This window comes from Cricetulus griseus, chromosome 4, assembly GCF_003668045.3.
Source record: "Cricetulus griseus strain 17A/GY chromosome 4, alternate assembly CriGri-PICRH-1.0, whole genome shotgun sequence".
NCBI lineage: Eukaryota > Metazoa > Chordata > Mammalia > Rodentia > Cricetidae > Cricetulus > Cricetulus griseus.
Genome location: NC_048597.1, coordinates 123,797,122 through 123,824,854, shown reverse-complemented (window position 1 = coordinate 123,824,854; position 27,733 = coordinate 123,797,122). Strand labels below are relative to the sequence as shown.

The following is a 27,733-nucleotide window of genomic DNA, read 5'->3' as shown; positions in this document are numbered from 1 at the left end:
GAATTCAAAAGTCTAACTTTCAGATATAAACTCAGGTCAATGTTGTAAAGAAGATCTTAGCCTAAAAATACTTTAAAAACTGTGATATTCAGGTACACATGTTGTCAGGGGTAAATGTAAAGTATATGCTTACATATATATGCAATTACATATATGTGTGCATTTTCTTATTCAGCAAATGTCCTAAGAGAAGCCACAGTGGCTGGGCATTAAGAAATCGTATTACAACACTATTGCTTTAAGTAGGCATTCCTTGATGTCTGTGATGCCCAGTATTCTGAAATTAGCCAGGTACAGGAAAATTGGACATTGTTTCAGTTTGCTTTCTATTGCTGTGATAAAACACCATAACCAAAAGGAGAGGAAAGGGTTTAATTACAGATTTTACTTTCAGTCCATCATGAATTGAAGTAAAAAACTTAAACAAAAGCCATGGAAGAATGCTGCTTTTTTTCTCCCCATGACTTGCTCAACCTGCTTTCATATACAAGCCAGCACCACCTACCAGGGTTGGCACCACCAACAATCAGCTTCCCCTGCCCCATATCAGTCATTATTCAAGATAATGCCCCACAAACTTGCTTATAGACCAACCTAATGGAGGAGCTTTCTCAACTGAGTTTTCTCTTCCCAAAAAATTCTAGTTTGTGTCAAGGAGACAAGAAATGTACCAACACAGGCCTGTATCATTTTACCAGTACCATTCTTTAAGCCTCACTTATATCACTGGCAGGAAATAAATTTTAAAATCATATTCAATATCACAGAGATTTTCTCAGGAAAAGTGCCCAGGCATATGAGTATACCTCATTTTTACAGTACCAATAACGGTGATTTTCCAATGACCTGGGTGCACATTGAAGAGATAACCATTCTCCAACATATGGTTCTAAATCCACGGTCACAAAATGATCCTGGCTAAACTCAGTGGAGCTCAGAGAGCAAAAATTTTTTGAAAGGGAATTGTAGGAATAAAAAGTGTAAATAGGAGTATGCAGCAAACCAGAGTATGTGGAATTATAATAAGAATGATGAAATACATATATTTATATATGTATATGTGTACAAAACTGTAAAAAATTCAATAGAAGTTTTGAAAAACTCATTTTAATAAGTGGTTTCCTTGCCATTTATATTAATTAGTATGCATTTACTATTTTAGAATATTGTATAACCCTCTTTATTGAATCACATGTGGTTTCTTTTTATGAAGATAACATCTATCTAATTCCAGATACTTCTGGGAGAAGCCATAGCAGTGAACTCCATAGATGAATAACCTATAGAATGTACATGGCTATGCAAGAAAATAATTGACAGCTTTTTAAATGCTACGACAGATATACAGTTTGGTATTAGTAACTCTGCAAATACTTGAATAAGAGAAGAATTGCATCCAAAGAGAAAAGAAACCAAGGGTATTTAAATTGGAATCTAGTTGAACAAAAGTTATTAATTTTAATTACTTTTAATTAAATTAATTTTAATGTACATCATTATATATTCACAGTTTTTTCCTACGTCCTTGGTTCAAGAATTATGTTTTCTTATTTTGCTTTCTAGTACTATAAAAATATACTTATGGTTTTTCATAGTATATGCAGTGTTGTATAATATATATATGTATATATACATATATATATATATATATATATATATATATATATATATCAGTAATTAATAGCCTTTCATCCAAACAGGTAATATACAGTAGTGAGTTTATTGTTTATGTTACATCAATATTGTTTTAAATATATGCTGGGATACAAAGGCAAGACTGGAGTGCACAATTGTGAAGGCAGGCAAGGAGTCTGCAAAGTGATTTCTTTTAATATTTTTTCTTCTATTAAGAGCACTTCATTTGAAAATATTCCCATTCAGCTGCATATTTTGCAGTTTGTTGCAGTGAGGGGGAAATTTCTTCCTTTGACACATTTATTTTTTTAATCCTTATTCATTTGTAAAACTTGCACTGAGTGACTGTGTTTGCAGTGCAGAAAGATTGATTTTGACACTTGTTTTTAATGCTTATTTATTTAAATCATTCCCACACAGTGGCTTTATGGGTATGTTTTCCTTTCCTTAAACTGGAGATCCCTGAGATAGTGCAAGTGTGGACCTGTGGATTTTTCCAGAACCTTTGCAGACCCCGGCATGATTTTAAAAATAAGAAATACAAGAGTGGCAAAGAGAAGAGTCATTTAAGGGGTGAAATTTACCTAACCATTGGTAAATACCCTTAGTTCTGGTGTTAATTATGTATGTAATCAAGATGTCCCAGAGAACAAGGAATCTATCACATATTTTGCTTCAATATTTATTGTGAAGATTCTAACTTAAAGCAACTGTTTGACTCATTTTAGTACTCTACAAAATCTTAGTAGGGTGATAATGACCCATGGAAATTACATGTATATTTATTTTGTTAAGCTTCCATGCATTTTTCTTCACAGTTCCAAAGACAGCACCCAGCAATGTGAGTGGAAGAAGTGGAAGAAGGCATGAACTGGTTATCGCCTGGGAGGTACAAATAATTTCTTCATGAGTATCAGAACAGGTTGTTCGCTTAGAAACTAGGGCTTTGACAGAGACTCTGCTCTGGTATAAGGCTGGGAGTTTCTGTTTGAATGAAGAAACTGTCTAAAGATCTGCTGCTCAGATGAATCTGCCCTAGGTAAATCCTTCTCCTCCTCAGTCCAGGTCCCAGATGACTTTGCTAAGTCCTTGGCATGCTTACTATCACACAGGCTCTCTCAGAATGAAGCTTGGTAAATTCTAGCATGCTCCTGGTAAATTACTACAGTCACTTACATTGCTAGTACAGTGTTAATTTTTTTACAAGCAATTAGCCACCTTGACCTCTTTGGGAACAGAACTCATGAGAGAGAAAGGACACCACTATGAGTTTATGGTCCTGTGGCTGGTTTACCTCAACTCATAACCCAATCCTACTGTGAGTGAAGGTTTCCTAAGTTAATAGCCTGAAATGGCGTCAATGCTCTACTGCTTTCTCTGACAATCAGAACTGAGACAAAATTCTCAAGTTTGTGCCACATTGCAGAATGAGCCATACAATCTCCAAATACCTTTTTCTAATAGAAAGAATGAGGATGAAGTAAGTATAAAGAAAACACTTTTCAGGAAGCTAATTTTCCTGGCTATTATGTAACCTCATTACAAAAGACCACAAAAACTGGTCATGTTTGTTGGAGAAATGAGACAGTCTTAGAAGGTAGTGAAAATGTGTGTGCAAGCAGGAGGCTGACAGCAACGCATTGTCTGTTTTCTATCCATTCCTCTCACGAGTAAAACTTTAGGTCTTGTGTTAATATTTCTGCAGAGGTATTTATTTCCCCACATTTGTTGACCCTCTCTTATGACCTTGACTTAATAGACTTTGTTTTTTCCTCTATTCAATACTTAGTTTTTCTTTAAGTCAGAATTCAAGCTTTCGAATTAACACACAATTCCTGGATATCTAGAAGGCACCATCCTATGCTCTGCTAGTAAGTGTTAAGTGACTGGTGGCTTCCCTCCACTGCCTTGTCAGTAGAGTTACTTCTATCTGTAATACACAGTTGAAACCTTTAAATAAATTTAAATGCAAAGCCATGTGTAGCATGAAATTTAAAAAAAATATGTAACAGTCGAGTGGATTTGTTTATTTGTTTGTTTGTTTTGCACATTAAGAAAACACAGATAGAAAAGAACACTGATTCATCTCTCTTTGATTTGATCTACTAAGCAAAGCATTAACTAGAGTTGAGAGACTGGCAACCCTACAACTTGGTAGTTCTCCCCAGCATGCTCAGTTCTACAACAGAGTCTAAGGATCATCAGCTCAAGTACATGACTAATTGGAGTAAAGTTGTTTCACTTCAAGAGTTGCCAATATTCTAGTGGGACTCCTCAGATAGCAACTGATAGAATTCCATTTTTTATCTTATACCTTTACAGCCAAAGCATGCACACAATTTTACCTTCAAACATATTTAAAAAGTTCTGAAACTCTTTTCTGTAGTTGGCCCTAACTTTTGCAAAGCTAAGCGTTAAGAGGAAGTTTCCCAGCTAGCTGTTTTGCAGATTATTAACTGTATTATCCTTCTTTAGCCAGTATCAGAAGAGTTTCAAAATGGGGAAGGCTTCGGCTACATAGTGGCGTTCAGACCCAATGGAACACGTGGCTGGAAGGAGAAAATGGTGACATCTTCTGAGGCTTCTAAGTTCATTTATCGAGATGAAAGTGTCCCCCCTCTCACACCCTTTGAAGTCAAAGTTGGTGTTTATAATAACAAAGGTGATGGACCCTTCAGTCAGATTGTAGTCATCTGTTCAGCCGAGGGAGGTCAGTGCCGTTACCACCATCTTTTTACATTTCAGTAATTTATTTTGGTTTTCTAATGAGATGTTTGTGATGGTTTTAGAAAATACTGGTATGCCAATGTTTGAAAATCTCACTCATAACCCCATTATACATATTAGATATAATTCGTGAAAATTTTCCCAAAGTCATCTTTTTTAACAGTCTGCATATGTTGATTTGTATTTTTTTGTTCACTAATGACCAACATATTTCCATTAAGTGGATAATATCAGTAGTCTATAGAGTATGTTGTTTTCTCTGAATATTATAATATGTGTGTGTGTGTGTGTCTGTGTGTGTGTGTGTGTGTGTGTGTGATGAACCTAACTGAAGATTCTGAAGATTCCATTGGCATTTAACTGATAAACAATTATGTCTAACGAATGTGTAAACCACAGTACTGATGAAAAATCTCAGACACACCTTTCTGTTAGAAATTAGTCCCCATACCTTCAAATCCTTGTGACATTCTTGGACAAATGTCACTAAAGAGAAAGAGACACTGAGGAGCAGAGAAGCAAAGGATCCTGCCACAGTTTATGCATCTTAAGTTAATTAAAAGCACATCTCTCCATTAAGTCCTTGATTTTCTGTAGCATGTGGTCATCACATGCATGAGCTCATTTTTTTTTCAAGCATCTAGATGGGGTAACATCTAGTAAATGTGCACATTTCGCTGAAGAGTAACCAGTAGCTCTCTATAGGTGCTGTGGCTAAACCACAAGCCCAACTTCTATTAAGATCCTAAGTCTCTAATAAGCTTAAATACAAAAGTGCAGTTTTCTGAAAACGGGATGGACCTTAGCTTTCCCCCTACTCTTTTTACTCACTCAAGTGCAGAATTTCAATGGGTTCAGCAGGTAAAATATTATAATGATAACTCAAAATACATTCCACAAGGGCAGCAGCTGTTTTGAATAAGCAAGTTCAATATTAACTGAGTCTGGTGCTCCTTTGATGCCCACATGTGTGGCTTGAGCAGCTCAAGAGAATTATCAATATTTTGTGTTATGTGCTTCCTGGAAAGAAATAAATAAGATCATTTGAATTTAGAAGAACAAAGGTAGTGTTGATTTACATAAGGTTCATTTTCTGATAAAAGCTGCCAGGCATCTTTGTAATACAGAGCCAAGCTGTGAGACTGGAGCAAAATATTACCCCAGTAGAACTGTAGCCAAATAGGTGAAGAATGGAGTCATAACCTGTAAGAGTCCCACTAAGATTTCCATGCACTTAGCATCTCGGGTTGTGTCGGATACAGCTCTGTCAAGTATGCCTCCTGGTGTGTGTGTATGTGTGTGTGTGTGTATGTATGTGTGTTATCTAATTTAATGCTTTAAAGGAAGTATGAGGGCATGCTTTCCAGCTCAGTCTCAAGGAGCCACAGAATCAGACCCAGGTGCATTTGCCCAGACAACAGCCTTGTGGAATAAAGAGACTAAGTGGTATAGCTGGATTTTCATGGTAGTATAGGAATAAGAGTGTATGGTTTGAGACAGGAGAAACAGCTCCACAGTTTAAGAGTGCATCTTGCTTTTGCAGAGAGCCCACCTCTGATGGCTCTCAGACACTCACTTATAACTCAGCTCAAGCTCCAAGGGATCTTGTGCTTTCTTCTGGTCTCTCAGTCACTGAACCAAAGCATATATACCCATACACCTACACAGGAGCTCACAAGTAATTAAAGGGGAAAGTGAATATTTTCTTTTTAAGCATGTGTTACCCTGCACTGTCTCACCGGGAATATATACAGTAAATATGTCATATATGATTTCTTACTCCTAAAAGCTATTTGGTAGTACATATTTCACCAGAAAGTGTGTATCATTGCTGTTTTAAATTTGCCTTAAACTGACTAACACACACATGGCAGCAGAGCTCACAGTGAGTTACAGAAATTTACAAATGTGCCTTCTAGGATAATGCCAGGATTGTCTTTTAAGAAATCCAGTTTTTAAGTCCCTTGTCAGCTTTAAATATGAAATTAAATTATAGCATTGCCATGGGTTACTTTTTTGTTTTCTTCTTTCTTCTTTTTTTTTCAAGTAATTGGACTGTGAGCCCTTAAGATGAAATGGCTTGCCTTTGGAGCTTTCCCTTTAAGTTAGACAGGAAACATGCACATATCCTTTCAAAGACACTGGGGTTGTTGCTACAAAATATTTCATTGTAACACTTCATTTCTCAATGCAAATGTGAAAGATACCAGTCCTGAAGTATGTACAACCTGCTTTTTTTCTGACTGCAATACTTAAACATGGATACCTGGAATTCTATCGCTAATTACAGTTACAAAGTTGGAATTTTTGTGAAGCTTAAGGGTTTGTAGTATTAAACCACATCAGTTAGAAGGCAGAACAGGAATGAAGGATGAAGGAGCTTCTCCCTTCACCTGCACTACAGCTCAGTGTGATCAAAGGAAGATTATCTACCATTCTGAAATCTAACTTTCTTCCTTGGCAGTAAAGGTTTTGAAGTAGAATAGTTCCAGAATGCTCATAATATGAAAATGAAAATTCCACACCCTTGTTCTGTATTCTGAAGTATTCTTTAAGTTATTCTTCCAAAGAGATAATAGCAACAGGTCAACTTTTACTATTCTACTTAAAACCTTCACATTCAGTTACAGTCATCAGAAAACAGAAGAAATTCCATAGCCATTAATAACAGACTGGAAGATTTATTTATTTGTAATGATCTACAGCTTTTTCTGGCATTTGGAGCTTCTGCCTCTTCAGGTGAATTGCATGGCTTTTGTTTTTATTAAGTTGAAGAACTGGCTCTTCATTTGAAGAAACTGATTTGCAGTTATCCCTTGAAAATAGGGAAACCAAAGCTCAAATTAAAGCCCAGTGCTCACAACTTGGTATTATCCAGATTGGCTCATAGCTGAAACTGATCTCAATGGGATTTATATCAAGACAGAAATGTATAAATTGGCATATTAGTTATAAAATACAAGGAATAATCACCCGCCTGCGCTGTGTGATCCATTTGGATTAGTGACTATAAAAGTTCAACGGCGCTGTCTTCATGGAATTTTTAACTAATGAAACCATAACCCTTCTCCCACAGAGTTTATTAGACTCCCCTTTGATTAATGCTGCTGCTACCACTCCTGGGAAGTCAGATGTACAATCAATATTACAAGCATATCCCCCCAAATCACTAGAAGGACTCCAGCTGCTGGTTCACTTAACACAGATGTATCATCTAAATTCATGAGCATGGTAACTCTGTTCTAAATTTTAATCTGATACGGAAATCTATCAATCAGTGTGTCCACTACATATCCCCAGATTGGAGTGGAGGGGCTATCCACAGCCTATATCACACCCTAAGCAAGAGGAGGAGAGTGTTTCAAGTCTTTGCCTACTAGACAGAGCCTAGTATATTTGCAAAAATAAGATTCTGAACTTTTATCGACTTGTCTGAGTAAAGTCAACAGTAGGAGGTGAGTTCTGATTCTCACAACCCACATGAAAGGACAGACATAACAACATGTCCCTGCAACTACAGCACTGGAAAATAGAGGCAGGGGGATTCCAGGGGCTTGCTGACCAGCCAGTCCAGTCAATTGGACAGCTTTGGGTTCATCCTTTCTGTTTGCCGTCCATTGGAGTCACTGAAGGTGGAGGCAGAGCATCCTGGAGCAAGATGGCTGCCAGGGAAAGTTCTGGGCCTCATTGAGAGACTCTGCCTGGAAGAGGAAGTTTAAAAACTGCTAGAGGCGAATTCCTGGTACCAACCTCAGGCCTTCATACATAAAGATGTACACCCACGCACAGCTACACTGCACACACACAAATGAGACAAAGAAAAGAACCTGAGAGCTGATTCTTTGTTGCCAAGTTTAAAACAGAATGTTTACACTGTCCCTTTGATGAGCCAGTTGGGGGAGGGGCACTTTCAGAAACAGCATTTGAATGAACCTTTCCCCAAGCAAATCTGTAACTTTTTTAATTTTGGGCTATATTAGATTGACATATTGGCTTAAATTGATTTTTTTGAAACCCAAAGTCCACTGGCCATGTATTCCTGACTTGTTTTCTAAGCAACTTTCTTTAAGTATGTCTATGGTGTGTGTCTCTCTCATGTGGCTTCAGTGGGCTTCTGGACAGGACAGAAGATCCCAGCCAAACATTTTGCATTCCATGCAGTTATTCTTATCTGCAGGTGAACACTTTGTCAATTCAACTATAAACAGTTCACAGCAGAGTGTTGGAATAAGCTGGCTGAGGCCATGCTCTTTCCGTGAAATTCTGACTCAGGTCAGCATGGGTGGACTTCTGATACTGTTTTCTTCTAGAAGGTTAACTGACTGAGGCAGTTAGTTGGTCCACACTCATCCAGGTGATGCAGCTGTGGCCCACACCCCCGGAGAATCACCAGAGACACATCAGGACTGCTCTGACCTGAAATTAAAAAGCTTTCAAGTTTTTGGTAGAAATTCAAATGATTGTTTGGAAAGTAGTTCCTAACCACCTCTGGTGTTCTTTTACAATCTTTAGTTTTCATTTAAATTTCAATCTAAAAGGTAACAGGGAAACCAATCTCTCTGCAGATGAAGAAGGATAGAAAGGCTGCACCTAGCCATGTGTTTTTCTGCTTCTGAAATTATTTATCCCTCTGCAAGCATTTCTGACAAACATGTAATTGCCTCAGTAATATAAAGGCGAATGGAAAGCATTTGGCAGGTGAATCTCTGCAATGCATTCATTCTGAAGGGAAGTGACACAGTGACAGAATGGCAAATGACAACCAAAGTGTGGCTCCTTTGAAATGAATCTTACCCAAACCTGAGTGATCCAGTCACTTGTGCCTCAAAACTGCCAATATCCCCTTTCTTTAACTATACAATCAAGAATTTAAATTCCTGGTAAACAATTTAAAAAGTCTGCTAGTCATAGTTGTAGAATGAAATAGAAGTTCTTCTCTTTTAAGAAAAAAATGAATAGATTAAAAACAGACTGTGAAGTAGTATGAGGGACAGCACTGAGCAAAGAATTTAGAAAAGATGCCAGTGGTTCTCAAAATGAGCCAATACAGCTGATCCAGCACAGTGATCAGTGTTGACCTGTGTGTTAAAACCAAATTAATTTTGCTTCAATTATAGCATGTGGGGTGTTTTTTAGGACTTATTTTTAATTGTGTGTGTGTGTGTGTGTGTGTGTGTGTGTGTGTGTGTGTGTGTGCTGTCTATGTATCTGTGTCTGTGTGTGTATATCTGTGTATTTGTCTCTGGGTGCAGTGTGTGTGTGTGTGTGTGTGTGTGTGTGTGTCTGTGTCTCTGTGTGTCTGTCTGTCTGTGTATTTCTCTCTGTGTGTATGAATTTGTGCATATGAGAGTACTCAAGGATTCGAGAAAAGGCTGTCAAACTTCCTGGGGCTAGAGTGATAGGGAACTGTAAGTTGCCTGATGTGATGTGGGTGCTGAGAATCAAACTCAAGTCCTCTCTAGGAACAGCACATACACTTCACCAAACAGCCATCTCTGCAGTCCTAGCATGTGAATTTTAATCTGAGACTACCAAAAGAAAACCATTTCTTAGTACAAATATAAATGCTTGGGAAAGTGTTTTGTAGACTTATTTTACAGCAATGAATCGATAGATACCTTTTGAATAGCTTTATTTATTTATTTGTATTCATTTTGAAATGAATCTCTTAGATCACAAGCTGGCCAGGAAACAGTGTGTCCAATCTGGAACTCACTTTGATCCTCCAGTCTCTACCCCTCCACTGCTGGGTTTGCATGCTTATACTGCCAACCGAGGCACTGGACTGGTATCTTTAAATCAGTAATATTCAAAAGCTTCTAGATAGATGTGTAACTGTTTCCTCAAAGCTAAATAAAGGTCTCAGAAAATAGTCATACTTATTCTGGGTCCCTCACTGTGCCTTTTGAAAGGTGTTCTTTATAACTGTGTCTTTGTTGTATACTTTACTGAATCTGGGGTCTGGGGACAGCAGAGGAGTGGGGTGGGGGTATTAATTTGAAGTTTGTACAAAAGTCTCTACAATATTTATAGCACAGAATTTTTTAAAAAAATATAATAATCTGTACAGAACTGTTCGACCTAATCTGTGACCTTTATTCTACCATTTCAGTTAACACGTGTTTGTGACAGTATTTATGATTCAGCCATGTCAAAGCTAGAAATATTTCCTTGCTCATATACCATGTGATGTCAAAGAAAATGCACTGTTGATGGATGTCAGTCAGACACTGTGTAGTAGAAAATCATGGTGTTAAAGGCCACTGAGCATAGAAACAAATGGAGAGGTGTTTTTGAGCAGCAATGCTGAGACCTTCAGGGACTTTTCTATTCTGCCTCTACCTGTCATAAAGTCAATGAATGCCTTTTAAATATCAGGATATATAATACATTTCTTCCATTATCATAGAAATGGGATTTTGTGACAAAAATCGCTAATGAAATTTAGACTCCCTCTTGATTACACAAGGTAAATATAATATTACCATGATATTCTTTTGTGAATGAACATTGTTAACTACAGTACTAGATATTCTAGATAAATTATTCCCAGTAAGACTAAATACTAAAGTATATGATATCATACTATTTTGTTTGTTAATTTTGTACTTCTGAGCTAGTCTCTTGCTGTAAAACCTTGGCTGGTCTTGTGTTCACTATGTAGAGCAGGCTGGCTTTGAACTGTGGCACTCCTGTCTCACCTGTTGAAGTGCAGTAATCACAGTTATTTATCACTATTCCTAGCTTTGATGATGCTTTTCTTACTCGCTTATTACGTATGAAAGAACTTGGCATAATTTGTCAAAAGTTAGCTAAATACCAGTAGGGATTTTTGGTGTTGTTTGTTAAATGTTTAACTCCAACATAGAAACTACTCATACTAACAGGATAGCATGTTATACTTGGAACACATGAACACATTGTACATTCAGAAATGACTATCGCTTTCTATGAGCAAAGCATCCATCGAGGCATGGTTTTTCATTATGCAGTGTTATACAAAGTCATTTTCCTATAAGTATATTATGTACCTTGAGAGCATTTCTATCTGTCCCTTTCTCCCCCATTCTCTCTCCGTTCCCATTAGTGTCAATTATTTCCCAGAGAGTTTTCCTTTGGTTTTTATACCTTCAGTACAAATAAATATCATGTTTGTATGAGTTCAGAACTTCCAAATGAGGGTAAAAGGTGATATTTGTCTTTCTGAGACAGTTAACTGAGTATGATCATCTCCAGGTATAGCCATTTATTGACAATGACACTTCTCCATGGAAGAACAATATGTCCCTATCATGAGTAAATGCCACATTCTCCATCCCTCCGTGGTTTGACAGCTAGGTTGTTTTCATAACTTTACCCCCAAAGCAATTAAATAAATAAATAAATAAATAAATAAATAAATAAATAAATAAATAAACCCACCAATCCCAGCTGATGGTCTTTTTGCTAGAGTGGCCTGCCAGGCAACTTGACTCAGACCATTCACTTTTCCAAGAAATGCCCTCCCTGACTCCAAGATAAAGGCCTCCTCTCCTCATTATTCTAGATTTGTCACTGATTATTGGTAAGATTCTAATGTAAATTGACCCAAACCAAAAACCTACTATATCACCTTCTAATCTAGTGCTTTTTCACAAGTTCACAACATATCATTCACAAACAAGCTAAGAAGACATGAACAGCGAAGAGACCCCAGAACAATGCTTGACAGAGACAATGTGGGACTGTGGTTCATCACTTCACATTTCTCCCACAGAACAATGCTTGACAGAGATATTGTGGGACTGTTGCTCATCATTTCCACCTTTCTCCCTACAGAGCCCACTGCTGCCCCCACCGATGTCAAGGCTATGAGTGTATCTGTGTCAGAGATTCTTGTTACATGGAAACACAATAAGGAGAGTCTTGGAAGGCCACAGGGGTTTGAGGTATGAACAGAATTATTAAAAAAAAGCCTTTTATTTTTCTGGCACTCTGTCCTGCTAAAGAGGTGGTTCATTGAATCTTCAGAATCATAGTCCTTTGAAACTATGCTCTTTCTGTGATAAAGAAACACTGCTCTCCCAACAAGTATTTTATTTCTCATTAGTTGGCTTACTTTTTGTAGTCTTCATACCACTGTGCAAAAATAGAGAAGGAAATGAAAGAAGTTTCAGATAAACCCAGAAATTATGGGTAGATATTTACTTCCTTTTACTAATTGCAGAGAGAAATAACAACCTTATAATCATGAATATGCCATATCAATTCAGTGACATCATTTAAGCTTTAGCCTGCACATGGACTGAAGGATTGTGGATACCTGTGAGCTTGAGTATTCTAGCTTATGTACATGGACAGCCCCAGAAGCATTTTCAATGGCCTGGCCATATAAAGATCTGTCTTGTAGTAAGAGCCTCTTGGTCTAGAGTAGAGAGAAGAGACTTGAGGGGAGAGCTCCAGGAGAGCAGAGTAGCTGCTGGTCCAATCAGGTATGAATGAGGGTGCTGTTTTCTGGAACTGATGAGAAGTACACCACTACTTCAAATGGAATCAAGACAGAATTTAATAGTGAATTGGTTATGGACCATGGACAAGAAACCAAGGATAATCCAAGGGCCATATGACCCAACACACTGGATGACTGACACACAGAAGTCAAAGATTCTGCTTTGGATGTTAAGCTTTATAAGCCTTCTTTATTTCTGCTGCTGTTTGTTGTTGTGTTATTATTATTGCTGTTATATTGCATTATTGTTGTTTGATGCAAGAACTCATGTATCCCTAAAATAGCTTCAACCCCCTAAGCAGCCGAGGAGGACACTGAACTCCTTCACCTCTGAAGTGCAGGGATTACAAGCATGCATGACCACACCTTGTTTGTAAGGTATTAGGAAGCAAACCAGGCAATCAGTCCAGAAACTGAACTACAGCCTCAAATAGAAGATTAAGCGCTGAGCAGTTTTTCACTGGGAAGAATCACCTGTATTAAATGATGCTTTAATCTTGGACTAGTTGTGGTCACTGTACTTATAAACAGGTTACATAAAAACTGAGCCCTACAGTATCCTATGACCTAGAGCTCAATAAAAGAAAAGGGTCTGACCAAATATGCTGAGAGGGAGACACCAAAGAAATTCAGGAGCCTGAAGAGAAATTTCAAAAGGTCAAGAACATTCCACTGACCCAAATGCTGCTGAAAATTTCAAAAGACAAAGTCCAAAGCAAGTCCAGTGGCACATACCTTAAGTACAACCTACTCAGGCAGTCAGCCCTGAGCAACACAGGGGCACTTCCAAAATAAAAAAAAAAAAGTCACAGAAAGATGAGAAGATGAGATGTCATATCTCCAGATGGGTATGACAGAGATGAATAGGCTTGCTGGGAGACGTTGGTGTCGTGCTGGTCAAGGCTTGCCTGAAAGTGGGGATCATGTGTGACACAGACATGTTGGAACATCATGTCTTTGCTCAGCTTGTCTCCTTCAGAATGATAAATTTTTACAGCCATGAATTAGAATGTCCTCAGTGATTACAAGCTGGCCAAGATGACACAGATTTGGGCAGCTGTATTTTTAAACTAAATTGACAAAAATTCTGAAAAAAAATTAAATAGTAGGGACTCCATGAGCACGTTAACATTTATTCTGCTTTACATTATAAAAGAAAGTTTAAAGATAGGGAATTATTGGCTGGGAAGATGACACCAGGGTTAAAACACAGCAAAACTGTGAGGACCAGATTTACAATGCCATGTCAAGTGACTGAGGGGACCAGCCCAGAAGGCAGAAAGAGTGGACCCCAGGGTAAACTGACTAGCAAGATGTATCTGCCAGCTCTGGTTTTGATGAAAGCTGCTGCCTCACGGAATAAGGTGAGCAACCAAGGATGATCCCTGGCAGCTACCTCAGGCCTCCATGTATACATGCACACATGCATGCATACCAAATATGCATACACAGAGGCAAACCACCTGTCTTAGTTAGGGTTATTGTTGATGCTATGAAATATCATGGGCAAACCAAGTTGGGGAGGAAAGGGTTTGTTTGGCTTACACTTGCATATCACTGCTCATTATCTTGAAGTCAGGACAGGAACTCAAGCAGGGCAGCAACCTGGAGGCAGGGTCTGATGCAGTGGCCATGGTAGTGCTTATGGCTTGCTTCCTGGGGTTTGCTAAGGCTTTGTTCTTATAGAACCCGGTACTATTCGCCCAAGGATGGTACCACCCACAATGGATTGGGCTTTCACCATGTATCACTAGTTAAGACAATGCACTCCAGGTTTGCAGATAGCCTGACTTTTATGGAGACATTTCCCAACTGAGGTTCCCTTCTCTCTAATGACTCTGGCTTGGTCTAGTTGACATTAAACTAACTAGTGCACAATATATATAAAAATGGAAAAAAGAAAAATATAGAGTTTTGTTATAAGGCAAATGTCAACATCTTGCTAACTAGAAAAAAGCACATAATTTTTAAAACATAAAATGAATAAAATGTAAAATTTAATGGCCAGGTATGACATTACCTGTTATTTTAAGTGAAATGTATTCCAACCATGACTTTGACTTGCTCTATCTCATTGTTGGATAGTTACAGGTCAACTTAAGACTAAATGTGATATAAGAAGTGTATTTTTTAAATTCATCTGTAAGAAATACAGTGCTTAAACAATATTCTTTTTTAGTTTTATTTTTACTTAGAAACAATCTTATTTTACATATCAACCTCCCATTCCTTTTCCCTCCCATCCTCCCATGCTCCCCCAACCAAACCCCCACCCACTCCCCAAGGATAGTGAGGCCTTCCATGAGGAAGAATAACTTCATCCTTATTAAATCAATAAAAATATCTGTCATTAAAATGCAAAAAGGGAGTATTAACACCACACCTGTCTTTTCTCCATTTTTCCTTCCTTAAACTACATGCTCATCTGTCTACCCAAGTCTACCCTCTTGTCCTCACATCTCTCTGTTGCTAAAAATGACAACAAAAGAAATCAACAATTGTGACTAAGTAGTACACATATATCATCATCTCTCCACCTCCTCTATTCTGACCCTGCCATGTTCTAGCTTTGTTTACTAATGCCAGAATTCTGATCATATTAACAAAACAGGAATTTGGAACAGGAGCCTTTGTTACCAAAATCAGAAGATTGCTTTTAGTTTTTATATGCCTGTATCTGTCGTATGGCTTAATTTTCTAACACACAGTTCAAATTTCACTGCAATGCATAAACTTCCAAATTACTGGAACTTTTTGGGAAATGCAAATGACAATGTATTTGGTGGCTCCTCCTATTTTTCTTGAACTAGAATGTGTAGATAAGACAGATTAGGTCTATGAATGCCTCACTATAATGGAGAAAGAGCAAACTAAAGAACATATAAACAAATCAACAAGTAAATGTTGAAATCCCAGCAGAGAAGAAAAAGTGAATACAAAACCTACCTCAAAGAAGATGCTATTTGTAACTGATAGCTTCTGGGAGAGGGAAAATCAATTTTCTATGTACGCCAGGAAAGGCCTTATACCAACAAACAAATGACTCCAGGTTGGTATTGCACACTTTTTGCTTGGGATTTGTATTTTTGTCTTATAAAAATTTGTGTTTTAAGTTAACAAAAGACAAAGGTAGAGCCAACTTAGATCCTTAAACAACAGAAGATGTCAGTGGGCAATGGCATGCATGGAATTAGAGGTAGACAGTTATGCCGAGACTACGATGTGTAGAAACATACAGATGGCAGAGCCCAGCTTCTGATGCAGCAGAAATTAGCAGAGTGATTTACAGAGGGTCAGTGGTCAGTCTTCCTGGCTGCTTGACTAGATTCAGAATCATGACACAAATCTGGATGTGTGTGTGTGTGTGTGTGTGTGTGTGTGTGTGTGTGTGTTGTAGAGAGAGAGAGAGAGAGAGAGAGAGAGAGGAGAAGAGAAGAGAAGAGAAGAGAAGAGAAGAGAAGAGAAGAGAAGAGAAGAGAAGAGAAGAGAAGAGAAGAGAAGAGAAGAGAAGAGAAGAGAAGAGAAGAGGGGTTTCCCACATCAGGAATAGGAGCTTGCACTTTTATATTTTTACATGGACTGGTGTTCCTTACTGCATGAAAAGATGGAAGTGTACAAAACACCAGCACTCATCTCTCTCTGCATCCTGACTGCAGATGCAGGATGAGCAGCTGCCTCCTGTTCCTGCATCCATGTTTTCCCCATCATGGTGGCCTGTAGTCTCCAGTCATGTGCCCAAACAAACCTTCCTTACATACTGCTGCTTCCTTGGTGTATTTCATTACAGCAATGGGAAAAGTCAGTAAGACTGGGAGAGATCATGTCTGATTCACTTTCTTTAAAATAGCTGGTAGTTTTTCCATAAAGAGCAGGAAAAGAAGAAGAACAAGGGCAGGGAGAATGAGGAGATTACTGTCCCCCTGAGGCAGGTCCAGTGGGAATTAGACAGAGGTGGCCTCCGCAAAGTGAGTGCAAAGTAAAGGATTTTAGAGGCGAGCTGCCTAAATTTGTGGACTGGAGAGAAATGATGATCTCTGCATTACTGGATTAGTAAATTGTGCCATTTTCCAAAAAACAAGAGAAAGAAAGCAAAGAAAAGATTTTCAGGTAGGAAAGGAAGAGTTCCATTTTGTCCGAATTAAGCTTGAGGTTTCTATTAGAAATACAAGGATGTTACTGGCTTAGCCTGTAGGACATGGAAGTTTAGAATGTAATAGAGAGATCAGGGTGGAAAGCATAGAAGTGTCATTGAAAGCCATGTAATTAAGTAAAAACATCTGAAGGGAAAATTTCTAGGCTAGAGAAGAGAAGAAGAAAGGGAAAGAGGAGGAGTTTGCAGACAGACCTTGTAAAGCTTCACCGAAGAGACAGTACCAGCAAGTGACATCTGTTTGACAGATTAAACACACACACACACACACACACACACACACACACACACACACACACACACACACACACACACACACACACACAAAACAAGACTAGACATACTGATGAGGGGAGAAGGAAGTGATCGCCTTTGCTTAGGGCTGCTTGATGTCAGGCCAGACAAGGCAAAAAAACACAATGGGTTGGGAGGTTAAGAAGTTGTCTATAAAAATGTAATTAACATCTCTTCCATTGACAGTTCGGTTATTTTTCTTACAGAAATCCAACAACCGCATAATACTACTGCTTTCTAAATAATGATTAGTGGCAGTAATTTGGAAAGAGGGACCTCCATTCTGACCTCTATGACACCATCACCTTTCCATATTGTGAAACTATCTGAGCTCCTGTCACAACACCACAGTGTTTTGATGTTCCTGAGAGCTAAAACTATGCAATCTTTATATCAATAATTATTGTGAACAAGATTCAACATCTGAACATATTTTTGCATCAAAGACTTCAGAATAAGCCTAATAAGGCTGGAAACTATTTTAGCCACATTTACCAACAGCTCAAAGACCATACTTTTAATCAGAAAATTCCCATGACACATTTGATAGGTGGGGCTTGACAAATAAGTCATCATTTCTAAAGTGCACTAACAGATTCACATCCTTTAAAGTTTCCCATCGAATACACAATCTGCTACCTAGTTCAGCATGGACAGCAGAATCACTGGTATATACAACGTGACTTTTTTTTTTTTGCGGTTTTAAAATTTCAACCATTTATTTTGCTTTTTTGATTGAAATTACAAAGAAGATCGAATTACATGACAATCCCAGTTCCCTTCTCCCTCCCATCCTCCCCTACCACCCCCCCAACTAAAACCCTACCAATCACATATCCTTTCTTCTAATCTACACCTGACCTAACCTTTCTGCTCCCTCATGACCTCTGCATTCTTCCTTTTCTTCCCTTCTCATTCTCTTAGCTCCCTTCCCCCTCTTCCCATGTTCTCAATTTGCTCAGGGGATGTGACCCTTTCCCCTTCTCCAGGGGACAAAGTTTGTCTCTTTTAGGGTCCTCCTTGTTTACTAGTTTCTCTGGCAGTGTGGATTGTAGGCTGGTAATCCCTTACTCTATGTCTAAAATCCACATATATTGAGTACATATCATGTTTGTCTTTTTGTGATTGGATTACCTCGCTCAGAATGGTTTCTTTGAGTTCCATCCATTTTCCTTCAAATTTCAGGATTCCATTGTTTTCTTTTCTGCTGAGTAGTACTCCATTGTGTAAATGTACCACAATTTCTCTATCCATTCTTCAGTTGAGGGGCATCTAGGCTGCTTCCAGTTTCTGGCTATTACAAATAGTGCTGCTATGAACATCGTTGAACAGATGTCTTTGTTGTATGAATGTGTTTATTTTGAGTGGAATTGCTGGATCTTGTGGTAGACTGATTCCCATTTTCTTGAGGAGTCGCCATACTGATTTCCAAAGTGGCTGTACAAGTTGGCACTCCCAATAGCAGTGGAGAAGTGTTCCCCTTTCTCCACATCCTCTCTAGCATAAACTATCATTAGTGTTTTTGATTTTAGCCATTCTGACAGGAGTAAGATGGTATCTCAGAGTTGTTTTGATTAGCATTTCCCTGATGGTTAAGGATGTTGAACACTTTCTTATGTGTCTTTCAGCAATTTTAGATTCCTCTATTGAGAATTGTCTATTTAGTTCTGTACCCCCACTTTTTAATTGAATTGTTTGGTGTTTGGGAGAATAGCTTCTTGAGTTCTTTGTATATTTTGGAGATCAGGCCTCTGTCAGATTTGTGGTTGGTGAATATCTTTTCCCAGTCTGTGGGTTGCCATTTTGTTTTGCTGACTGTGTCCTTTGCCTTTCAGAAGCTTCTCAGTTTCAGGAGGTCCCATTTATTAATTGTTGATCTCAGTGTCTGTGCTACTGGTGTTATGTTCAGGAAGCAGTCTCCTGTACCAATTAATTCAAAGGTATTTCCCACTTTATCTTCTAATAGGTTCAGTGTGGCTGGGTTTATGTTGAAGTCTTTGATCCATTTTGACTTAAGTTTTGTGCAGGGCGAAAGGCTTGGGTAGTAAAAGAACTGTAGTCTTTTACATGTTTGCATCCAGTTATGCCAGCACAATTCTTGAAGATGTTCTCTTTGTTCCAGTGTATATATTTGGATTGTTTGTCAAAAATCAGGTGTTAGTAAGTGTGTGGTTTAATATTAGGGTTTTCAACTCTATTCCATTGGTCTACCCTGGACAATAGAGGAACTTCTGGAGGCATCACCATCCCTGACTTCAAGCTCTATTACAGAGCTATAGTCCTGAAAACATCTTGGTATTGGCACAATGTGACTTCTATAAGTAACACCTCAATCATCAAACAAACCAAATTTACCAGTGAAACAATTGATAATGAAGCCTTTGTGCTTGCTCTTTCAGCTCTTTCCTAAGTAAGTGTGGAAGGCTAGCTACCCTTAGCAAAGATCATGAAGAAATAAGACAAACATGAGACCAACAAGGTCTGATAACCTTTGCCATCTTTTCAACCAAGACACCATCACTAGCCTTTGACTCCCTAGCTCTCTGAACCAAACTGGTTGCCACCAAACTGAACTCATGGTCTCAGGTTGTCAGTTAAATTTTGACCTCAGACACTCCTGGTCTCCCATTCTGGATGTTTTGTCTGGATCTCATTCATTATTTAGTTACTTACTCCGTGAACAATTAAGGACTACCCTGCTGTGCTCAGGGGCAGTGTTGATGCTAAATCAGAAAGTAGAATGGACAAAGGTAGTAACCCTTGTAAAGCTCACATTCTATCCATGGAAGGTGGTACTTGCTATCCACCAACCTAGAACTCAAAAGGTTAAGGTGGAAGATTGTGAGTTCAAGGTCACACTGTTCTATGAAGTGAGACTATTAAAAGCAGAAGACAAAACAAAGCAAAAAGAAAACTCAAGTTCCAGTCTGCCAAGTGAGGAGATTTCTATTTTCTTGAGGTTGCATTTGTTTTTTATATTTTGGGTTTTATTTCAGTCTTAAAGTAAGGCCGTGGTCCAATGCCAGGTAATTCCTTTTGCTAGCAACTTGGTGTGGCTGCACAGGGTAGCAATAAGTTTCTCAGTCTAGTTTTCCTTGTCAATACACTTCTCACTTGTGCTTTTGTACTGAGGAATCTGCCATTATATCTTAAGTGGTTTAAGAAATAATACAACAAGTATTTTGACTTAAGGCTAACTTTTATTTGCAATTTACCCAACTCCTTCAAATATACTGACTACTTGATTCCAATCAAAGTCTCTGTTTTTTGTTATTAAGTTAACTAATTTCTCTTGAGGGAAGCCTGGTCTACATAGTGGGTACCAGGCTAGCTACAAGTAGTGATACATACTGAGACCTTATTTAAAAGGACAGAGGAAGGTGAGAAAGAATGGGGAGGTGTGGAAGGAAGAAAATAAGGAAGGAAAGAAGTTAGGAAGGCAGAGATGGAGGGAGGGAGAGAAGGAATGAAGGAAGATTGACAAGGTCAAGAGGTTTGAGTTCACTGGAGCAGTATCATCCTTTCTATGTCTTTGTGAACCATTCATAGAAGTTTCTAATAGTTATTGTTAGGCTAGATAAGAAATCCACTGACTTTCAATGAGTTGCTAAAACTGCACTCAACTTCACAATCAAGAAAAATCACACCCACTGAAATCCAAATACACAAAACTAACTATCCACTTATTGTAGTTTGAATGTAATTGATTCCCACAGCCTCATGAGGTGTGGCACTATTAGTGGTGTGTGACTTTGTTGGAGTAGGTATGTCCTGTAACAATAACTCTTTCCGTCAGCCGTGTGAATTTTGCCGTCACGTTAGGGCCCTGAAATAACACACAGTCTTATATTAATTACAATACTGCTGGCCAATGACTAGTATTTCTTATTTGCTAGCTGTCTTAATTATCAACTATAACTACTAATCTATATATTTTATAAAGACTTATCTTAGAGGATGCTGGCAGCATGCGTCCTTCTTCCCCGGGATCACATAGCGACTCCGTCCTTACTACATTTCCAAGAATCCTCCTAGGCCCACCTATCTTGCTTTCTGATTGGCCAACAGTGCTTTATTTATCAACCAATAAGACAAACATATATACAGAAGGCCTTCCCCCATCAATGTCCTTGTTAGAGGGAGTGTCTCACAATGAGGGGGGTGGGGGCTCTGAGTTCTCATATATTCTTAAACCATGCCCAGTGTCTCAAATCACTTCTTGTTGCCTACAAATCAAGATGTTGGATTCTGAGCTACTTCTCCAGCACCATGACTGCCTGCACACTTCCAGGTCACACCATGATGACAATGGACTAAACCTCTGAAAATGTAATCCAGCCCAATGTTTTTCCTTTGTAAGTGTTGCCATGGTTATGGTGTATCGTCACAGCAATAGAAACCTAAGACACCAGTATTTTAAAAAGCTTCAACAATTGGGCGGATGGTCTCATAGAACAACTCATCTGAGAATTTTAGTTCCTTATAAGATGTTTGAAAATTCATGGCTGTTAAGACTAAATGTAGAAAGCACGGTCATAGAAATATGTTGAGATTTTTAGCCTGAGATGTAGTTTGATTGAAAGTTGGAAATAAGCTATATCTATTGAAAAACTCCAATTCATGAATAACCATGACCCTCCCATCTGGAATACCATTTCTCTCTCTGGTCGATGCAAGTAGATTATAAGGCTCTGTCTTAGATTTTTGAGCTCACCAGCACTCAAGTGTCCAGGGAATGGGAATCCTCCTGGGATCCTTGAGCACCATCCCCCAAGCTCCTGAGAGCATATAGAATTTTTATGAGCTTGCAAATTCAAAGCAGATGTCATCCTGGCAGGAATGAGGGTAAGCCATTCGGCCAAGCAGCATCATCTTTCTCTGGTTTCCTGAGATTAGGAAGCAGGTTGGCAGGGACGATGGATGCAATCTGAGCTGCTTCCTCTTTTCATCCTTTCACTCATGGCAGGTACTGGGCCAGGTCTTAGCATTGGCACCACTAAGAGCTCATCCTAATACTGGGAAAGTTTATGTGAAGTTAAAATAAGCAAAAGCATAGTAACAATAAGATTCTCATCTCCATAATTATCCTAGGAATCAATATCACCTTGACCCTCAAGAAACAGCAAGGATAAATCCATGCCAGTACCATCCACAAGTTCATGTTTCTCTTTGCAGGAGCATATACTTCTGTCCCCAAAATAGCCCCCATTTTCTTAAATATAAAGGGTTTATTTGTTGGATGAAATAGGAAGGAGAATTATTTCCAGTAGATATAATTCTTGTAAAAAAAATGTTATTCATTTTGCCTAGGGAACAAATTCTCCCATGATTTCCAAGCTTATGGCATCTATTTTTACTCCTCCCAATCCTAAGAGAATTTTAGCTATACTTTTTTATAGATGGAGTCATTTTAATAGTAATCGAGCAACAATGCAAGTTCTTGGAAGGAAGATGGATGCTGAGTATTTTGGTTTCAGTTCTGAACTTGATGCTGCTTGAGAGGAAAGCAAAAGATGAGACAGTCTGTCCCATTTAACACTGATCTCTAAATCGTAGCTCTAGCAGCCCTCTTCCTAGGCTTTGTGTAGCACTTATGTGTGTTCACTTTTAAGCTTCCAGGGAATCTGCCACTTAGGAGTTCATTTCAGACATGTCACTAAAGCCATTTCAGCTTATTGATTGCCCTAAAAGATACCAATTGTGCTGTGCTTTATAAAATAAGATGTGGTGGAGATCTCTTAAGGGGAGAAGCAACCTGATTGTTGTTGTTTATTTTATGATCTGGACGCTAATCATCAGAGCAGAAGATGAAAACAAATGGGCCTTGGTGCTGTCTGACAATAACCCATGGCAGGCAGATTGCACTCAATTTGTCTATCAGGAGAGGGAGTAAAAATGGAATTGCAGATATAAGCTAAAGGGAAGAAGATGCTGAAACAAAGCCAGTTGTGAAAGGCTAAGACAAAGACTGCTTTCTTTTCCATATGGTGTGTGGGTGGCCTTTGTTTTGCAGCCTCTCTGTGCTTTTATTACAACTATGTAAAAATAAGATTGCAAGAACAGAGCCTGCAAGGAGATGCCAATTCTTCCTTCCCTGAAATTCTGCAGCTTCTGAAATAAACCAAATGGTTGTCATGTCATTGTTCTTAGGCTTCCTTCTTTGGGTATTTTCATAGACTATGAAGCAATCAAAACAGGTTTTGTATTTGTTTGTTTTTTCAAAAATCATTAGACCAAGAAAACTTGAAGTCATTTTGTCAGGTGCTTCACCCAACCATTCCTGGTCCTATTGAAGGACAGTTCCACAGAATTCTTTTAAAAAGCAAACAATAGTGAATCTCAGTTTCCTGTGGCCTTTATTTCACTTGTGCTATGTGAAGGGCTACCCCAAGTGATGTACAAGACTATTCAATTATTTGCTTGAAAAATACAAAATAAGGTTTTACAAATCTTTCCTTAGATTTTCCACAATGTATTTGCTTGTTTGTTTGTTTGTTTTTGAGGCAGGGTCTTACAGGACCCAAACTAGCCTTGAATTTGCTCTGTAGCCAAGAATGACCTTGAACTTTTGATGCTCTTGGTTCTACCCCTCCAAAGGCCAGAAATCACAGGCTTCTGCTATCAAACCAGGTTTGTGACACTAGAGATTCAAGGTAAGCATCACACCAACTGAACCCCATCCCCAGACCTATCACTATTTCAATTTTATGCTATAAATAAATTTTATATTTGTTTTAAGTTAAGATTTAACTTTGTATTAGAAAAATTCTAAAATATGTATGATACAAATAGAATCTTTCATTTCTATGCCGAAGACACTGACCATAACCAGTTGTCAACTGGGAAATAATTCACTTTGTGGATAACTCCACTTAATCCTGTCACTTCCAAGCAAATCTCAGCAGTTACATTGTTGGCTTCATCAAGTAAAAGGGGAGGTGGAGAGATGGCTCACTGCTTCCATGCACTTGTGTAATTTTTAGCGTTCAGATGCCAACACCCATGTAACAATCCAGGCATCTGGAATATGCCTGTAACTCCCCTAATCCAAGGTGGGCAGAAACAGGAAGTTTGCTGGAGCTTGCTGGCTTCTAGCCAAGCCAATAAAACCTAAGAGTGAGATTCTAGAGAAGACCCTGTCTCAAAGGAATAAGTGGAGAGACTGCTGAGGATACCCAACACCCTCTCTGGCTTCCATGCATGCACCTGCTCACATATGTGTGCATATACACACAGATAAATAAATCTTTTAAAATTACACACAAAAAAGACATTTAGGTTATCTCCATTTCCTAGTTGTTGTGAACAGAGCAGCAATGAACATGGCTGAACAAGTGTCTGTAGAGTAGGATGGAGATTTTTTTGGACATATGCCAAGTAGTCATATTTACTGGGTCATGTGGTAGATTTATTGCTAGATTTTTTAAAATTCTCCACACTGATTTCCAGAGTGACTGTGCCAGTTTACAATCCCACCAACAGTGAGCAAGTGTTCCCTTCGCCTTACAATAATGCCTCCAACATTTGTTGTAGGTTATTTATTTTGACATTCTAAACTGAGTAAGATGAAAATCAAAGTTATTTTGATTTAGTCGGGGCAATGAACATTTTTTCTGAAATATTTATTATTATTATTATTATTATTATTATTATTAATATTATTATTTTCTTCCTCCTCCTCCTCCTTCTCTTCCTTTCTTTTTTATTCTTAGGCCCATGTTTGAGAGGGCCATTTGTTTCTTTGACTCTTAGTAATCCTTTGTCAGATGTGTACTTAGCAAAGGTTCTTTCCCACTCTATGGGCTTCCTTTCACCATGATTGTTTCTTTACCTGAGCAGTGGACTTTAGCTGTATGAAGTTCAGAAGCAGTACTCACAAAGCACAAGCCTGGTGTGGCTTTCTTGCACCTGTGCTGGCCTCTGCCTTCCTCCTTTCCCAGGGCCCCTGTGCTCTTCCCTGCACAAGTGCGATTTACATGTCGGCCAAAGACATCAGCAAAATTTAATGCATGCTTGCGGGGGTCTTGCCAATTTTATGTTTTCTTCACTTTCTGAATGTCCCTTCCATTCCTAGCTTTTTTCTCTACAGGACCACTCCCTTGCATGCCTCCAGCTGGTAAGACAGCCCAAATCTTCCTCACCATTGCCAGTGGGAGTAGAATAATGAGATCCCTCAAACAAAGCAGGCACATGCAAGGACCAGACCTGCTACAGTTTCAGCTTCTCAAGGAAAAATTGTATATGGCTTTGACTACTTCAGTATGTTTGTGAAGATTTTTTAATTCCCATCTGAGTTAGAGTTTGTATGACCACATTACTCATTCGGGCATCTTTGTGCTATCCCTCAGATCTGCAATGTCCCACCTATTATGTACCAACAACTTGTACCTCCCTGCTCCCCCACCCCTGCCACTCCTTCCTTCTGCCCACTGTGATTCAATTCAGTGTTGAACATTTCAAAAATTCTAAAACTTTGCAAAGAGTTATGTTTGATTATTTATTTTCTTTATTTTTGTTTTCTAAGTCATTAAATGCCACACCTGTCATTGGTATTCCCTCTTTCTAGCTTACTTGGTATAAAAGGATCTTTCTCATAAACCTCAGTATTGCTGATTCTCACTTTTGATCTTTTACTAATAAATCCAGGTCAAAGACTGTATTCTGAGTATCATAGAGTAGTAAGTGCATAATTCTTTCAAAATGAACATTTTTCTAGCTAAAACATTAACATTCAGATCAAACCTTTTTTCTTTCATTTCATTCAAATATATTAAAAGACTCTTGAGTGTGTGGGTCATCTCATAAAGCATATTTAAACACAGCAGTACTAATAATTAAGTATGTCTAGAATTTTCTCTATTCACTGTGTTCTTTTAAAAAATTAGTCAAGAGTGGCAGAGAGATGGTGTAATAGGTGACATTATCTGCTGCTAAAACCGATGGCTAGAGTTTCTTCACCAGAATCCACATGGCAGAAAGAAACCATGGATACTCCCCAAGTAGTCCTCTGACCATGTCATGCAGACATGGTCACATGAATGCACACACAGCACACACCAGTACACACAAATAATGTAATAAAACTAAAAAGGATGTTCTAAATAAAAGTCATCAAGGATGATAAAGAGTAGAAGAAAACTGATGCCTGTAGCAACATAGACAGATCAAGAACAAACTCAATTCTCTGTGCAGCCAATCTTCTTTCACTGATTTTTAGATAGTAAAAGCAACTCACCTCTGAAAAAATACATACACATTGATTCAGTAAGTGATGCCATTGGTATTCCTGCCACATTTCCACCTTCCTCACCTCTTATCCATGGCTTCATAAATGTTCAAACTTCAACTAATGTTAAGTTTATTTATCTTATTCAATTCATTAAATTGTGTCCTTTATGATGAAAATACCTGTGGGCACAGAGCAACTAATACACTCATAATGTAATCACACAGCCAGCCCATCTCAGAGCGTTTGAGCAGTTTGATAATGTGCTTAATGCTAAAACAAGGAGAGTTGGAAGCTGGAGCAGCAAAGTCAAGGGAAGCTGGCCTTCACCAGGTGGGAACCAGGTCTGTCTGATCCAGGAGTTTGTAGCCCTAGACAGAGGGCATGTTGACATTGAATGTTGCATAAGCCGAAGGCATGTTGGCAGCAATTCCAGCATTGGTCAGGAAAAGGTTACAATGTTTTGAAATGCTGCTGCAGGTGGAGAATCACTAGCTCGGCAATGGGATGCCTGCTTCTAACCTCGGTTTCTATTAATTATGACTGTTGCATTTAGCAACACCAGTGGATCCTCTGGGATTATAGAAACCCAGCTTTTCCAAATTCTCTTTAAGGATGGAGTCACGAAGAGAAAGGCAACCTCATTGTCATCCCAGCGAGTGGCATGAAGTAAAATTATTACAGAGCTTTCTATGTTTTCCTTTCCTTTCATCTTTGTGCAATGACCCGGCCTCAAAATCCTATTTTCTAGGTTCAAGCAAGCAATGTAATAGCCTCTGGCCTCCTTCTCCTTTATCTTTGCTTCACTGAAACAAACTGCACCCAGGCACATGAAACTTTGCATCTCAGCTCAGGCCTGAGGAGATTTCTCTTTGTTTCAGGAAGATAGGAGTGGGGTCTGTGCTGGCAGCCAGGCATCTGGCACTGACCTGCACAGTGTGGTCCAACCTTCTAAAAGGTCTAGTTCAGAGATGCAGCTCCTCACTCAAATAAGTCGTGAAATCCTCTTAGGATACTTTATCTCCTTGAAATAAGCTGCATAAAATGCAAGGATAATTATATAGGGTGACAAAAGTAAAAAAGATAAAAAATGAACTGTTGAGATCATTTTTTAAACTGAAAAATAGTTATTTTACATAAACGGGTTCATTTCATTTTATTTTTGAGTTTATATAATTAATATATAATATAATAATATGTGCAATTAAATAAT

At 38.5% G+C, this 27,733-nt stretch overlaps 1 protein-coding gene across 1 annotated transcript in view; it reads left to right on the top strand.

Moving 5' to 3' along the window:
* Positions 1-27,733, top strand: part of Cntn5 (contactin 5) — a 469,456-nt gene that overhangs the window by 420,747 nt on the left and 20,976 nt on the right. Inside the window, exons 17-19 of the mRNA XM_035444195.1 lie at positions 2,454-2,524; positions 4,111-4,345; positions 12,181-12,290. Of these exons, the coding sequence (XP_035300086.1) occupies positions 2,454-2,524; positions 4,111-4,345; positions 12,181-12,290 (416 nt within the window). The remainder of the gene's footprint in view (positions 1-2,453; positions 2,525-4,110; positions 4,346-12,180; positions 12,291-27,733) is intronic.